A 14478-nucleotide genomic window follows, 5' to 3' on the forward strand; every position below is an offset into this window, starting at 1 on the left:
CTGCCAGCGGATCAGCACGGACGTCGTTGTGTGCGGCGTGACAGAGAGGATCGCGGGTGCTTCGTCGGGCGCTGAGGCAATAAAAGTGAGATAAATGGGATAAATTTACCTGAAAATGTTCACATTCAAGGTGCTAAATCTATCCAGGTGCAGTGGCATTCATGGAGCATAAACACACAATAGCTACAACAGAACAAGCACTGACGGATGAGTCAAAAATAGCAGTTGGAAAGAGCACATTTCTTTTGTTGGTTAAAGCACCGCTGGGCAAACTTTGCCAAGGTTTTAATGCCGTCCTCTTGTGTCGTGGTAACTGCAGATGGTGCGCACATGACATCACCTGCTGCCTTTGCCAGTAGTGTCTGAATCACAACAATAGGCTAATTCATTCAGACATTAAACTCCTCTCATAGCTGTACAGAGGTCTCTAGTCTTACAATTGTGCCTATAAATACCTACATAAAGTATATGAGCATACGGTTTATGTGAAATATTTCCCTATAAAACATTACAAAAAGCTTTATCTTTTAAATTAATAGTTTGACAGTCTGGGCGCATATTTGCTGTACTTTGCAGGACTATTTCTCGGGCGCAGTGACTTCCTGGAGTCTTGTCAACACTGCGAAGTTGCCAGGCAACTTATGGAAAATCACTGCACCAGCCAATAAACTGTCCTGCACGTAACGCTCCAGAGGATCACATGTCGTTTTTACACTTGGACAGATTCAACACATGACACATACAGTACAGTACGTGAGCTTTAGAAGTGCTGGTTGTTGGCAGATTGTTTTTACCTTTCCGTCCAGTCTTTATGCTAAGCTAAGCTAAATGACCGCTGGCTGTAGGCTTGTAATTACCACACAGACATGAGAGCGGGTATCAATCTCCAGATCTAACTCTTGGCAAGAAAGCAAATAAGCACGTTTCAGAAAAAATTCAGAGTTATTTATTCGTGATGTCACTCTTACCGTCCTGTAGAGTCGTGATCGCTTCGCTTTCCTCGCTGTACTCACTGTCCCCTATGTCGTTGGTGGCTTTGACTCTGAACTGGTAGGATGTGAAGGGCTTCAGCCTTGGGGATGGAAGCACAGGAACACACATCAATCTCGACGATAAACTACGGCCCTGGATCTTAAACCCTTTGAGCCACAGATATCAAAAGAGAAACGCAGTCGGACTGTGGGAGCTACTAGACACACATTTCAACCAAACCGAGACCTCATTGCTGATAGCTGCCTATGCTGACTTCCTAATGCCCTACATGTGTTTGACTATTCCATCGTTAATGTTTTAAACCACCCTGGGATCATTATTCTGTATTAGGATGTCATTGATCTGCCAACAGCCGAGGGAATAGTTAAGTGAATGTAGCAGTGGGGATTGTGAAAAGATAAAGTGTTGTTTCATTTAGTATCAACAAATAGAACAAATATAGCATTTGTTGTAACAAGGGAAGCTAGAAAGTGTCTACCTTGACACTATGTAGGAGCTGGCCTCATGGTTGACGGAGGCAGAGTGGACCGTCCAGTTGTTCTCAGGAAGCTCTCTGAGCTGCACCGTGTAGTAACGCACTGGGGACAGGCCGTCGCTGCCGGGCTCCCACGCCAGCAGGACCTGACGGGCCTGAACATCTTTCTGAGGAACCATCGGACGGCTGGTGGGCTGGGGACGAGCTGGAGGGACGGACACACAGGCAGAAGGTGTGAATGAGGCAAAAGAGACAGTGGTAAATTAAATAACATGTGTAAAAGGCATAGAGAGGGATCAAAGGATTGAGGGAATGAATGGGAAGTGGATGACATAGGAAGGATGGAGAAAGGGAAAAAAAGCAATCAAGTTCTTGCTTGCTCAAATTTGCATTTGTTGCACAAACAAGGGAGGGGGAAAAAAAGTGTGATTATGATGAATGAAAAGTAGCTGAGAAATGAAAGTTGCAGAGTAAACAATCCTCAACATGCCTCGAGGGAAGCAGATGGACTGATTCCTTCTCACAACTGCATCAGAGTGCTTCCGACAAACACCCACAGGCCTCAGAAACTCCTTCAGAAAACACATCTGCTGACTGGACTGTTAACCGGGAATGAACTGATTCCGAAGACGGCTTTCTCTACAAGTCGTGTCATTACTGAGATCACATAATTATGCTCTCAGAACTATGCCTACAACTGTTGCTGTGTTTCCTGTTTGTTACCATCACACTTCAAAATACCACTTCGCTTTGCAAAACGCTATTAGAGATAATTCTTTTTTGGTCATGTGCTGATTCAGATTGTTGTTATATAATCCTCAACATATCGAGCACTCAAACATGGTAGCATTAGAACACACAGTGTATAATTTGAAGGGAAAGCGTTTACGTGATTACTTTCTTTCTCAGAAAAATTCAAATACAGCACACATTCGGCGAGCTATGGTTACCTCTTTTCTCGGTGGTGACCACCAGTGCCTCAGCGGCCTCGCCCCAGCCCTTTCTTGTCTGCGCTTTGATGCGGAACACGTAGACGGACTCCGGCTTGAGGCTGGTCACCGCGTACTGGCGAGCGCTGGGGATCAGCACGTCCACCGTGGGGGTGTTGCTATTGGAGGAGTTGAGGTGGTACGTGATCTGGTAGGCTGGAGAGACGTCGGGGACAAACAATCTTATTGAAGGTGTCATGAGGGGCTCAATGGTGAAGTTTTCTAACAACAACAACAATTCGATTCGCATCTGCTCCTGCATGCTACTGTGTGGGTCTGACATACGGTACAGTTTTAAAATAAATGACCTGACAGATGTTTAATGACTCTAACGCTCTCAAGGAAATCCCCAATTAGCTTACAAGAGAATCCAACTCACTTTACAGCTGGAGAAATTGCAAGATTTGATATTAACATTGAAAACATCATGCCTTGAGGAGTTAGTATTTGCAACAGTGTTACTAACCAAGTATAATGCCATTGGGCTGCGAGGGGGACTGCCAAATAAGCCGGACTGATGTGGTCCGTACTTCTGGGAACAGGATCCCCACTGGAGGTCCTGGAACTGCAGGAAAACAACAGGCATAATACATAACATAGCTTAACAACCCTGGAGTTACTCAGAATTCCAATTTGGTGAACAAAAATTGCATGAAACTAAATATCTATTCTCTTCTTCACCATTTGAATTTACCAAACAAACCACAGCGGTCACCAACATAAAACGAAATGTTCTACATTCAATGAAGCTGATTTATTCAAGTCGAGATTAAATGAAAACCTTTTTAGATCACAACCCTGATCATATTCTGCACCTATTCAACAACATGCACATATGCAATTTATAAAATGGATATAAAAAGTTTCAATTTCATATAATTTCATGGGAAAAAGTATTGCTACATTATTGCAATAGCATCATTCATGGTTTGCCATACTGTAACACTCATAGTTGATTCATCCTTTGTCCCTACCATCATCCAAAGTCCTCTCCAGTATGGGTGGGGAACTGGGCCGTCCATCTCCAATCCGCGTGAAAGCCAGGACCTGGATCTCATAGAGCACATATTTTCCCAGACCAGTCAGCTGGACACTGTGGGTGGCGTTGCCATCCACTGTCCAGAAGTGAACTGGACTGTCAGAGTCCTTCTCTTTGTACCCCACCTGATCCAGCGAGGAGACGAGAGATAAAGAGAAGCTGGGGGAAAAGGGGAATTTGGAAATTGTGAACACATAAGAAGCACAAACAGACCTTGTAGCCCAGAATGAGACCATTTCTGTCCGGCTCGGGAACTTCAAACCAGCGCACCAGAATACTGCTAGAGGTGGTGGCGAAGGCAGACACGTTGGTGGGTCCACAGGAGGGGACTGCAAAACAAAGAGAGCAGAGAGGCCAAAAAACATTATGCCTGAACAGTCCATTGTTTGCTATTTATTCTGAAAAATTAATTTGTTATGCTCCCTATGTGTGTGTGGATGTAGGTGTTTCACAGAGATGCAGTTTGAGTGATCTGCTACGGTTATATCGTGTGTGTGATGTGTTTGCACAAAGCCTCTGATATCCAGGGTATACCTGGATACCTCCAGGCCCCGCCGGAAAAAAAAAGACTCAAGAATAGGCCTTTTCTCTTCCTTGGCGCTCGTCCCTGGACATAATGCGCTGATTCCTAAGAATTTGCTGGAGTGAGTGGAAAAAAAACGAGCACAGGAATTCCACATTTGAGTCCATGTGTTCTCAATTTCCTCAGACTCCTTCCACTACCCAATGTCTGGTGAGCGACATAAAGGTCGAAGCATGGAGGGAAAGGGATGTGCTTTTGCTTGAACTGGCTGCTGAAAAGACTCTGGCATTGAGCACATGGCAAAGTGAAAACCGTAAGTGTGCTGTGTATTATTGATATTCCACACGTGTAAATAAAAGTGTGTTTTGCTGCAGGCTTTGTTTTAGCTGTATAATAACTCCTCATTTCATTCTTGTTTCTGTTGACAAGAACTTGACACTTGGCAGCAGGAAACAAAAGCACTTTTGAGTAATTAAGCAAGCAATGCTAAGTTTTTGTAATGCAAATGATTCAGCGCAGTTTGCTACTACTCATTGATCTTCATACATCAGACTACCAGTGTTTTTCTCTGAGGATGACAGATGAGGCGCTAACTCACCAGACTCCCTCGTCCTGCCCCGGACTGGCTGACTCCAGGGCCCCGTCCCGATGCCATTGACGGCCTGGACCCTGACCTCATACTCTGTCCACTCCTCCAGGTCCTCGATGGTGAACTCTCTTTCCAGGCGGTCGGCAATGATGTGGGTCAGCGCCCGGCCCTGCGAGCCCGCGCGGGAGTACTGAACCCTGTAGCCCACCTGCTCCGCATTCCCGTTGTATTCCCATTCAGGCAAAGGCTGGCCATGAACAATGAGAGAGAGGTGGGTCAAAACAAGCCAGAAAAGCCAGAAAATACAATAGACTGATTTGGCTTGGAACCATGAACTTATACCTCTACAGGTGGTCTGTCCTATTTATGTTAAAACACACTGCGATGCACTTTTTTCTGTTGTTGTTGTTAAAAAACAAACAAACCAGACTCCTTAGGTTAGATTAGACAAGATTTATATGTGTAGTAAAAGTGCAGCATCATGGTTGACAAATGTAATGGATCATTGAGACGGTATGCACACAGGAAGCAGATTCCTTCTTACCATCCATCGAAACCAGAGGCTGGTCTCGCTGGCGGTGCGAAGGGTGACGTTGGCGGGGGCCATGTCAGGAGGAGCCGGCAGGGTCTGGATCTTCCTGGAGGGCTGGCTGGGAGGACTGGTGCCCACAATGTTCACCTGACGCATACGGAACCTGGTGTTGGGAGGTAAACATTACAATGCAACTTCTGCAAAAAGGATAGTTTTAATTTGAACAGAAATCACAGCTCAGAATCTGGCAACTTGAACATCCAGCATTATCGCAGTGCTTGCAGTGAGCCTCCTCTTACATGAGGCTTATTGCATTTGAACCGAGATCAGAGCACTGAATATGAATGCCGTCTGAACATGAGCGGAGGGCTTATTTGTGCTACAGCCTGAATATGCGAAAAACAACAACATTTTGATCCAACGTGAGGAACGTTTAAATCTACTGAAATGTAAACTGGCAGCACTGATGTTGGAATGATGAGAACTATAGCTGTTGTGGGTCTTCGGGGATTGGCTCAGTGTAGCGTTGATATTGAATGTGATCGTGGAAAACAAGCAGGATGCAACCAAGATAAAAGATCATGTGCATGCTGTAAAATTAATATTTACATCGCACTATCCATAACAAGCTCGTGTTTAAATCAAAGGAATGGAGAATAAGATGAGGCTCCTGGGATATGCTGAAATGAGCCGAGATACTCAAACACGCTTACACCTTATCTGCTGTTTGTCACAAACTGCACACACTTCATTTCCATGTTATCTAGCATGAGTTTGTACTGCGAAAATCACGAGCAGGTTCTAATAAGACTATAATAATGCACTACGCTGTGCATAGTGTACAGCAGTTTAAAATCCAATGTGATTGGGGCTTAGGCTCTGCTTTGGTTCTATCTATATATCAATTTTGTGACACATTTTATTTCATTTGCAAGATTGCAGAGGAGCGATGATAACAAAATTAGACGTCTAGGCTAAGTCTGGGCCTTTTTTACTGTTTTATTTTCAACAGATGAGTGTTCCCAGTATAGGCTACCTGTAGAAGGTGTATGGGTTGAGACCTGGCACCTCCAAGGAGCGAGCCTCGGGCTTGTTGGTCACCTGGTGGACCATCACCCAGTCCTCATTTTCTCCCACCACGCCCACCTGGGACCAAGACAACAGAGAGCATGACAAACACGGCCGATACTGCAAACCTCTCTGAAGAACACGAAGTCAATGAGATCCGTATCACGTCTTGAAATCGTATTTGCGTCAAGCAACTAATCCAGCAAAAGGATGGTGACTCCGAAAGCAACAACACATGATTAAGGACATTGGAGCTTCTGCTCTGGAATAAATCTGGTTCACCTGAGCCTCCATCTGCCAACGGGAAATGGAAGTTTTGCCGTCGTAGCCGGGTTTGAACTGCAGGGTGACGGAGCGTGGGCCGATGTTGGAAATTGCCACGTTGGTAGGGGGGCCAGGAAGCTCTATGAGGAGGCAGAGAGGGGAAGAGCCAACGTTAGACAAAGAGAGACAGAGAATGACTGAGGGAGCAAATCACCGACACTACTGTTGGTTGTTCTTGTGTGGCTGCCTCTCTCACAGGGTGGCTTTGGTCCTCTTGGGTAAATCTATCTACCTCAGCGCCCCCTTGTGGCTGTACAGATACTGCACACAGATGCACTCCTTGGTGACCTCACTTCTTTCTCTCCCTCTTGTTCTTTCAACTTCAGCTAAAACAGCAAACGTATATTAGATTTGGAAAAAGATGCTCACGTGCAGTACACAGGCGGAGACAACGCCGTGAATGTCGATTACACCGCAGTTATCCGGAGATACGATTCAATCTGATATCTCATTGTTTACACTTGAGCTGAGTAAACAATGAGAATGGATTACTCCCTGGAAATCCTGGAGGGGTAATAAATCTGAAAATGGTGAATTCAAAGAACAGCGGGAGGGCTTTTTTTGTATATGAATATCATGGTGTGTGTGTGTGTGTATGTGGGGAGTTTTTTTACGTTTTCATTTCATCTCCTTTCCCTCACGCTTCCCTCGGGATAAACGTTAAACCTACCATAACATATGCCCATTCCAAAGCACAATATAGATTACATAACTCATAGTTGGAGGTATTAACATCCAACTGTGGCATATTGGAGTGTGGACAGCGGCCTACTGTTCAAAACATATAATCATCCCCATGGGCACACTGAGCAATTTTTCCCCCAAGATTGCTTAAATGAGGGCGTATTCAACCCTAATGAAATGCAGATTATACGTGTCCTAGTAAAATGATCACCTCTAAAACATTTGCATGACTGATTATTGAGGTGGCTTTCGGCTAAATTGTTGTGACACAGTTACAGGCACATAGGTGTTTTCTTTACACGTATACAATGAGAGTAATCACCATTCCGGGGACTTTAACTGCTGCACTGAAGCCTGCTCGCAATATAACAGCCTGTCATTGCACAGGTTTCCCAGATGCACAGGCTCTGAGTGCTGCTCCGGTAATTGATGTGGACATTGTATGTCTATTACACAATTTTTGCAAATATGAAATCATTAAACACTGTAATTGTCCTCAATGCTCTCGTGGGAGCTGTTATTCTGCAGATGTGGCGCAGATATGTGTCTTGGTGAGGCTTTTTTGGCTCCGTCCCTGCTGAGGTGACCGGGGTTCAATTTCAATTGTGTCTGGCGCCAAATTGAATGTGAAACAGTAAATATGCAGCAAGGGAAGGATTAATAAAGGTTCCAGCTATTGAAAAATTAACAGTGACTTAAAAATGTTCACAGAGAGGCTGCATTACAAACTGGGGTATGAAAGAGGGCATTTATCTAAAGAAAGATGCAATTGAGTTGCATTATGGGAAATGTAGGATCACCAGAAATGTAATTTTCTTCTCGAATTCGAGGCAACACTGGGTGGGTAACTGATAAGCACAATTATCATTTTGTGGGTAAAGTATTCCTTAAAGTGTCTGAATGTATTGTTTGGTTACTGACCTGGTGGGACGCCTGAGGAGATGGTGGAGGAGGACAGCTGGCCCTGTCCTTTGGAGGTCATCCCTGCCACTTCGATGGTGTAGGTGGTGAGAGCAGTGAGTCCAGTGACCCTGTACTCTAAGGTGACGTTTGGCAGGTAGTGGGTGACTCTGGTGTTTGTTCGGTTGAACTCCTCCCACGAAATGCGGTAACCTGAAGAGCAGCAGAGACGGGGTTGACAGCAACCGACAAGAGAATCCTCTCAGGGAAGATTCGACAGCACGTTTTTACCACAATGGCAACTCTCAGCTCGCAGGCTACGGGGCAAGCTAACAGAAACATTGAATTAACTTCCATCAAAAATTGAATATAGCAAATTAAATCAGCCTGTGATTATACCTTCCTGCACACGCATCCTCCATCCACTCCCATCCAAACACACACGCTTACCCTCTCAAAGTTAATGCAATTTGCTCCTTGGCCAGCAGCTCTTTTCATGTGATTGCATAAGGCATTAGGCAGCACTTCTTGCCAAATCAATAATTTCACATGGCATGTCAGTGTTTGTCTCCTGGGAGTGTGCAGCACATCAAAATACTTTGGAAAAATGCTTCAGTATATTCTGCCAAATCTCAATCTTCGTAAAGACTTCAATATTAATGTAACTGGTGGGCATTTGTTCTTTACTCAACGGTTGAGAGCATTATTTGAAGTGGAATAGAAGTGACAGCTGCTCACTAGAAATATATTTAATTAGGACATGTACATCCCTGGACAAATGAAATTTAATCTACTTTTTTATTTTTTTAAAACAGGTTACAGTCGTGACTGATTTAAAGGGCTATACTTTTTCTTTTTAGTAAACCGCCCTTCATTTCTGCTTACTTCTTCTGTTATTAAAGACTTGAGTTGTGTTTTAGGAAGCGAGCCTTTACTTGTAGAGTTTGGGGGGAAGAGACAGTGTTCTGTGTTTGCAATGTAATGTTTTATGTAAGAAGTTATATCATGTTTTTGTTGTTGTCTCGCTGATGCAACGGTATATTTGGTGCCTTATAAGCTCATGCGGCCAAATGAAACAAACAAACAAATAAAGTAGCTGTGTACCTAAGAGCTGCATGTGCTGGGCTCACTAAAAGAGTTCAAGCTGTTGTTAAAAAGCAACGTAGCAACGAGCCTCAGCTCCACCGCGTTCTCTTTCAGTCAATATCATCTCGGACAAACTGCTATTTCCAGCCATTTTGGCCTTACTAGATGTATGATTTTGGAGTGAAGTGAACGTACCTGTGAGAACTCCATTCTTCTCGCCGGGCTCACTCCAACTGACTTTGAGCGAGGTGTCCAGGATCTCAGTGAAACTTAGGTGACCCACAGCACCGGGGGCTGGACAGGGACAAATGAGATTAATGAGCAAGGCCAATGGGCAAATGAGACACTCTATATTCAATAATAACTCATGCTGATCAGCTTCCATACCCGCACAACTGGTGACAGCATTTGCATTTTAAATGTGTTTACAAATCGAGCAAAAACAAGGTAATCACTGAAGAAAACTGTCTGATGACAAGTTGGGGAAAATCTTTCCAAAGCTTAACCAATTATCTCAAGAGGGACTAAGACCCAATTATGATGATCCTGGCTGGATGCAGAATAAACACAGTCATTAGCACTTCTCTACAACTTCGTTCCGCATGAATAATAGATCTCGCCCGGAGGATGTGTTACTGCGAGATGCTCGGTGGCCCCCTCGCCACCGCCGGAGAGAGGAAAACTGTGGAAGAAAAGTCACTTACTGTCCTCATGTGTCCTTAATGCCTTGGGCGGGCTGCGGGGGCCGTCTCCGGGCGTGGTGAAACACAGCACAGAGGTGTAATACTCTGTGAACTTCTTCAGACCCGTCACGTATCCCACGTGGACGCTGTCCTGGAAGTTCGGTCGCACTGTTACCATGGTAACTTCGTCGTCTTTGCCGGGCTCCCAGGCCAGCAACTGAAACAGACGAGCAGAAAAGGAGAGGAAGGAAAAGTGAGTCGGAAAGAAAAAAAATCATCCCAGACAGCGGCTAATCATCTTTATGTGATAATTCGCACACGTGTAATCTCACAAAACTAACAATAGTGTCTCCTCTGGTAGGCCGGAGCCAGTCTGAGGAATTATTTGGCATCGTAGCTCTCCCGAATATATTCAGAAAGATACCCTGAAGAGGTTTTGACTGGGAGGAAATAGCTCTATTAGGACAGACTGGGAGAGGCTCAAGAGAGGCATGATAGCATCCCATCATGGATGTTGATTGAGCACTATAGAGCATCTACTAATGGGACCTGTACTGACCAATTAGGTGCTAAGGTAATGAGTCCCAAAGGCAGGTCTGCTGGGTTTGTTTCCAGCTTCCAGAGAGAGGGAGCTTCCAGGTAAGTAAAGAGCTGGCAAGAAGATATCAGAGGGAGAGATACTTGACTGTCTGCCACGCTCGCTTTTCTCCGTCCCTTCCTGAAAGTCTTCCCATCAGCTTTCACACTCTTTAATTCCCTTTCTTCTCACTGCTGCTGATATCTCTCCCCCTGGAGAAGACAATCTGGTATTTAAAATTATAATTTGTACAGTGACCCCCACTCCACCCAGCTGAGTAAGGCCTGTGGAGCGCTATTGAACAGCGCTATTGAAAAAGAAACCCAATGACATAATTAAGTCGCAACAGAGTCAATGGGGAAAAAAAAACAGAACTGCTCTATGGCTGTGGCTTCATGATTTCCTGTGGGGTGCATTTGTTTCAACGCAGTATACGCAAGAGGCAGAGAGATGGAGTATATTCAAGAGCCTGTGACAAAATAATGAAGACATTCATCATTACCTGCACACAGCTTCACAATAAAGCATGAAAAATGGCTGCAAAGATAAAGAGGATGACCTCCGACTAACAAATGGGTGAACAAAGTCCATCGTTCACAGTGGCACCAAATATCTGCTGCCCCTTGGCTCTTCTCTCCCCCTCTTGCTACACAGGATATGTGATACTACACGTTCAGCCCTGACAGCTCTGTCAATGGACGTGATGGCTGGCGGTGACGGCACCGCGGCGGCCACTGACCTTGTAGCCCTGGTTGATGCCGTTGATGAACTGAGGGTTAGGGGCTGTCCACGTGAAACGGATAGTTGTCGAGTTGACCGACTCGGCCTGCACATTGCCGGGAGCGATGGTGGGTACTGGGATGGGCGAGGGGGGAAAAAAACAGGGAGACAAGAGGGGAAGACAAAGATGAAGGAGAGAAAAAAAAAGGTGGGAAAGGCAGAAAATAAAAGTGTGAGAACACATTTCAGTGGACTGCTGGAAGTCTGCCTGCATCTATTTTGATGTCAGTATTGATCGCTGCTCAGCTCAGGTCAGGGCAGATCCCGCCATCACTCTCTTTCTGATGACACAAACACCTAATACCGGGCTCTCCGTGGGTTTGTTTGAGACTGTGTGAGCTGCTGATAGATTTCAGGGGGATGCCACACCTCCGTGTGGTTCTTACAAAGAAGAATCGACGTCAATGAGGTCGCATGATTTCAACCCGAGATGAAAATTACCTTGATGCTTACTAGAAGATTTTTGTTTTGTTGCATCCCAGTTTTATTCATCATGCTTAAGAGAGAAACTTAAGTAAATACATACACATGCAGATGTATTTAAAATGACACATTCAATAGTCAAGAAAGAAAAATTGTCATCATATCAGCTTTGGTCTAGCATCGATGGAAGTCTCTTAAAGTCAAGAAAGGATTATTCAACGGCTGAATTTCAAGGATGCTAGGTCATCGAATCCCGCCTGAGGACTCTTCCAATTTGGAGCATCCTTCGAATTCTACTGAATACCTTGTTCGGAGGATTTTCAAGGATGCATGCATGTATCCTCCGCGCTCCCAAATCACCCACAATCTTATGCGCATGTATTTCCTATCAACCGAGTTAGAAACAAGGAAAATACGCCAGTAAACATTCAGTTATTTCACTTCAGCAGTCCGCCAAAAATCGGTGTCTGATAAAGTTTGAGGCGAGAAACTTTCTTCACTCGGCCACAGACTCGAGCTAACCCAGAAGCGTTAGCACAAGCACAACAGCAAAGAGAAACAGCATGTTTTTTATGCTTATAAATCATAAAATTTGTCAAAATCCCTGTTGATTTTATGTTGTTGTTTTCATGTTTTGAATCTGTGTATATTGTTTCCATGAACGCAAAATCAATATTCCTACTAGAAATTGTAATGTTTTCTAAATAACATCAATGGAATGAGTTCTCACCTCCCTGCAGAGTCCACTCAGTGACTTTATGGCTGAAAGTGCCCAAACCCGCCCCGTTGTAGGCAGCCACCTCAATCTCATAGTTAGTCCAGATGATGAGGTCCTCCAGCAGCAGGTTAGTCACATCGGGACTGGAAATGTTCTTCATCTGGTAGTCCACAGGCAGCCCAGTCAGACGGTACCTGACACACACACACACACACACACACACACACGCACTTGAACTGTGAATGCTGGACTTCACCACTAAGTCAAAAAACATTACAAACCTGTGTTGTTTGCACACTGAACGTGACATTTTAGATGACTCACTGACAAAGAGGGGACATTACAGTACTTTGCCGCTTGAGCCAGTTCACTAGACTCCCTGCTAGGGGGAGACAAAGCACCAGCAAACAAGCAATTAAAAACCACTGACGGCACTGACTGTTGTCTGGAAAACACCTGCTGTTTCATTTGGATGTAATGAATAAGAAGCCCGACAGAAAACCAAACTAATTACATGTTTACAGGATTTACAGTCAGTTTGGCATATTGCTGACTCTGCCGATTAGAGTCCCTAAAGTTTTTCTGAAGTCAAACTTTTTTAGTTTTCTCTGAGACAAAATCATTGATATAATGCAGTGGTGTTAACTGACACTGTATGGACTCTTATGTCAAACATACTGCATGTGACCGAATTCCAACTCTTAAAACATTATGATAATGTCTTTATAAATCTTTTTATTTGTTCATACTGAAAGTGCAAATCCTAAATTCTCAACGTCACAGATTTAAAGTGAAATGAATCAGCTCTAACGGCACGAGGGGTGAACCTCGCGCTGAACTGAATGTAGGTTTGTTGATTGTAATAAACAGTGAGACAGGGAGAGGTGTCAGTGGAGCGGTGGATGAACGGGGATCTTACCGGACGGTGTAGCCCCTGAGTATGCCGTTCTGGTGGCTTTCCGGCGGAGGCTGCCACTGGATCATGATGGACTGGTTGGTCCGGCCGCTAGCGATGACGTTTTGAGAAGGAGCACTGGGGGGCTCCTCTGGGAGAGAGACACTGCACATACACACACACACACACACACACACACACACACACACACGCAGAGATATGAAGAGAGAGGAAATAGGATTAAACAAACATTTCTCTCTCTGGAAATCATAATGAACACAGCTTTAGTTTATTTCAAACTAAAGCTTTGTAATAATGCAACAGCCTAAATGAAGCATATCCATTTAAAGCTAAATACCAGTTTCATTTCAACTGAAGCACATACTAAAAACCCTCTTTTTCTGTCTCCTCAACTGTGTCCTACCACTTTGTTGTCTTTGTTAAAAACCCAGAGCAGTCCTTGCGTGCTTTTGCTCCCCAGATATATGCACAGGGCCCACACTTAACACCACAGATTAAGAAGTCATGGGACGCCTGGGCTCTACAGCCACCTAAACGCTACATATTTACTCGGACACAACACCATGAGTGTCTGGGGGAAAGATGCATATGAGAGATGGGAGTGAGATGAGTGGCGGTGACTAAGTACCAAATGGCGTCACATAGCACACAGTGCCAGCCCCCCTGCAACACACAGACGGAGCCCCCCCGTGGCTCTCCTCTGGCAAAGGGAGCTGGCAGCGAGAGGCAGCGTGACAGACTGGTGGAGGGCGGGAAGGGAGGGAGGGGGGAAAGTGGGTGAGGGTTAGGAGGGAGGAACGAGTGCTTGAAGTTGTGTGAGGCCGCGGAAAGGCCGAACCTAATGTCGCCTGAAACCTAAATCCCTCCTGCGGCTTTCCGAATGCGAGTGCACGCGGGTGTTGGTGTGTGTTTACATGTGATTGTGCGTGTTTGTTTGTGTGTGTGTGTCCGCTTTGGTACACTTATATCCCTCCTCGCCGACTCTTGACTGAAGGGATCAGTCAAACTGGTTGTCTAGGAAATGGCTTCCCTGAGCAGAATGCACTATTTGCTAACAGCCACCAAGTTCTGCAGGTTCTTGTTTGACATTTCTAAGATGTCTCACTGCTATTGCCAATTAGATGATACTACCATAGAAGAACATTTTAGTGGATTTCAAAGGAAAAGAATGGATGAAAA

At 44.9% G+C, this 14478-nt stretch overlaps 1 protein-coding gene across 4 annotated transcripts in view; it reads right to left on the minus strand.

Annotated features, from left to right (window-relative positions):
* sdk2b (sidekick cell adhesion molecule 2b) overlaps positions 1–14478 on the minus strand; it is a 222591-nt gene that overhangs the window by 18934 nt on the left and 189179 nt on the right. For all 4 annotated transcript variants that reach the window (XM_031842960.1, XM_031842958.1, XM_031842959.1 and 1 more), the window contains exons 16-32: positions 13303–13443; positions 12396–12577; positions 11202–11317; positions 9907–10102; positions 9398–9496; positions 8138–8329; positions 6491–6612; positions 6177–6286; positions 5153–5303; positions 4618–4855; positions 3710–3825; positions 3432–3621; positions 2924–3022; positions 2419–2613; positions 1472–1673; positions 969–1072; positions 1–71 (exon numbers count right to left, since the gene is read on the minus strand). In XM_031842960.1, the coding sequence (XP_031698820.1) occupies positions 1–71; positions 969–1072; positions 1472–1673; positions 2419–2613; positions 2924–3022; positions 3432–3621; positions 3710–3825; positions 4618–4855; positions 5153–5303; positions 6177–6286; positions 6491–6612; positions 8138–8329; positions 9398–9496; positions 9907–10102; positions 11202–11317; positions 12396–12577; positions 13303–13443 (2524 nt within the window). The remainder of the gene's footprint in view (positions 72–968; positions 1073–1471; positions 1674–2418; positions 2614–2923; positions 3023–3431; positions 3622–3709; positions 3826–4617; positions 4856–5152; positions 5304–6176; positions 6287–6490; positions 6613–8137; positions 8330–9397; positions 9497–9906; positions 10103–11201; positions 11318–12395; positions 12578–13302; positions 13444–14478) is intronic.

This window comes from Anarrhichthys ocellatus, unplaced genomic scaffold, assembly GCF_004355925.1.
Source record: "Anarrhichthys ocellatus isolate YVR2014 unplaced genomic scaffold, GSC_Weel_1.0 scaffold4, whole genome shotgun sequence".
Taxonomy (NCBI): domain Eukaryota; kingdom Metazoa; phylum Chordata; class Actinopteri; order Perciformes; family Anarhichadidae; genus Anarrhichthys; species Anarrhichthys ocellatus.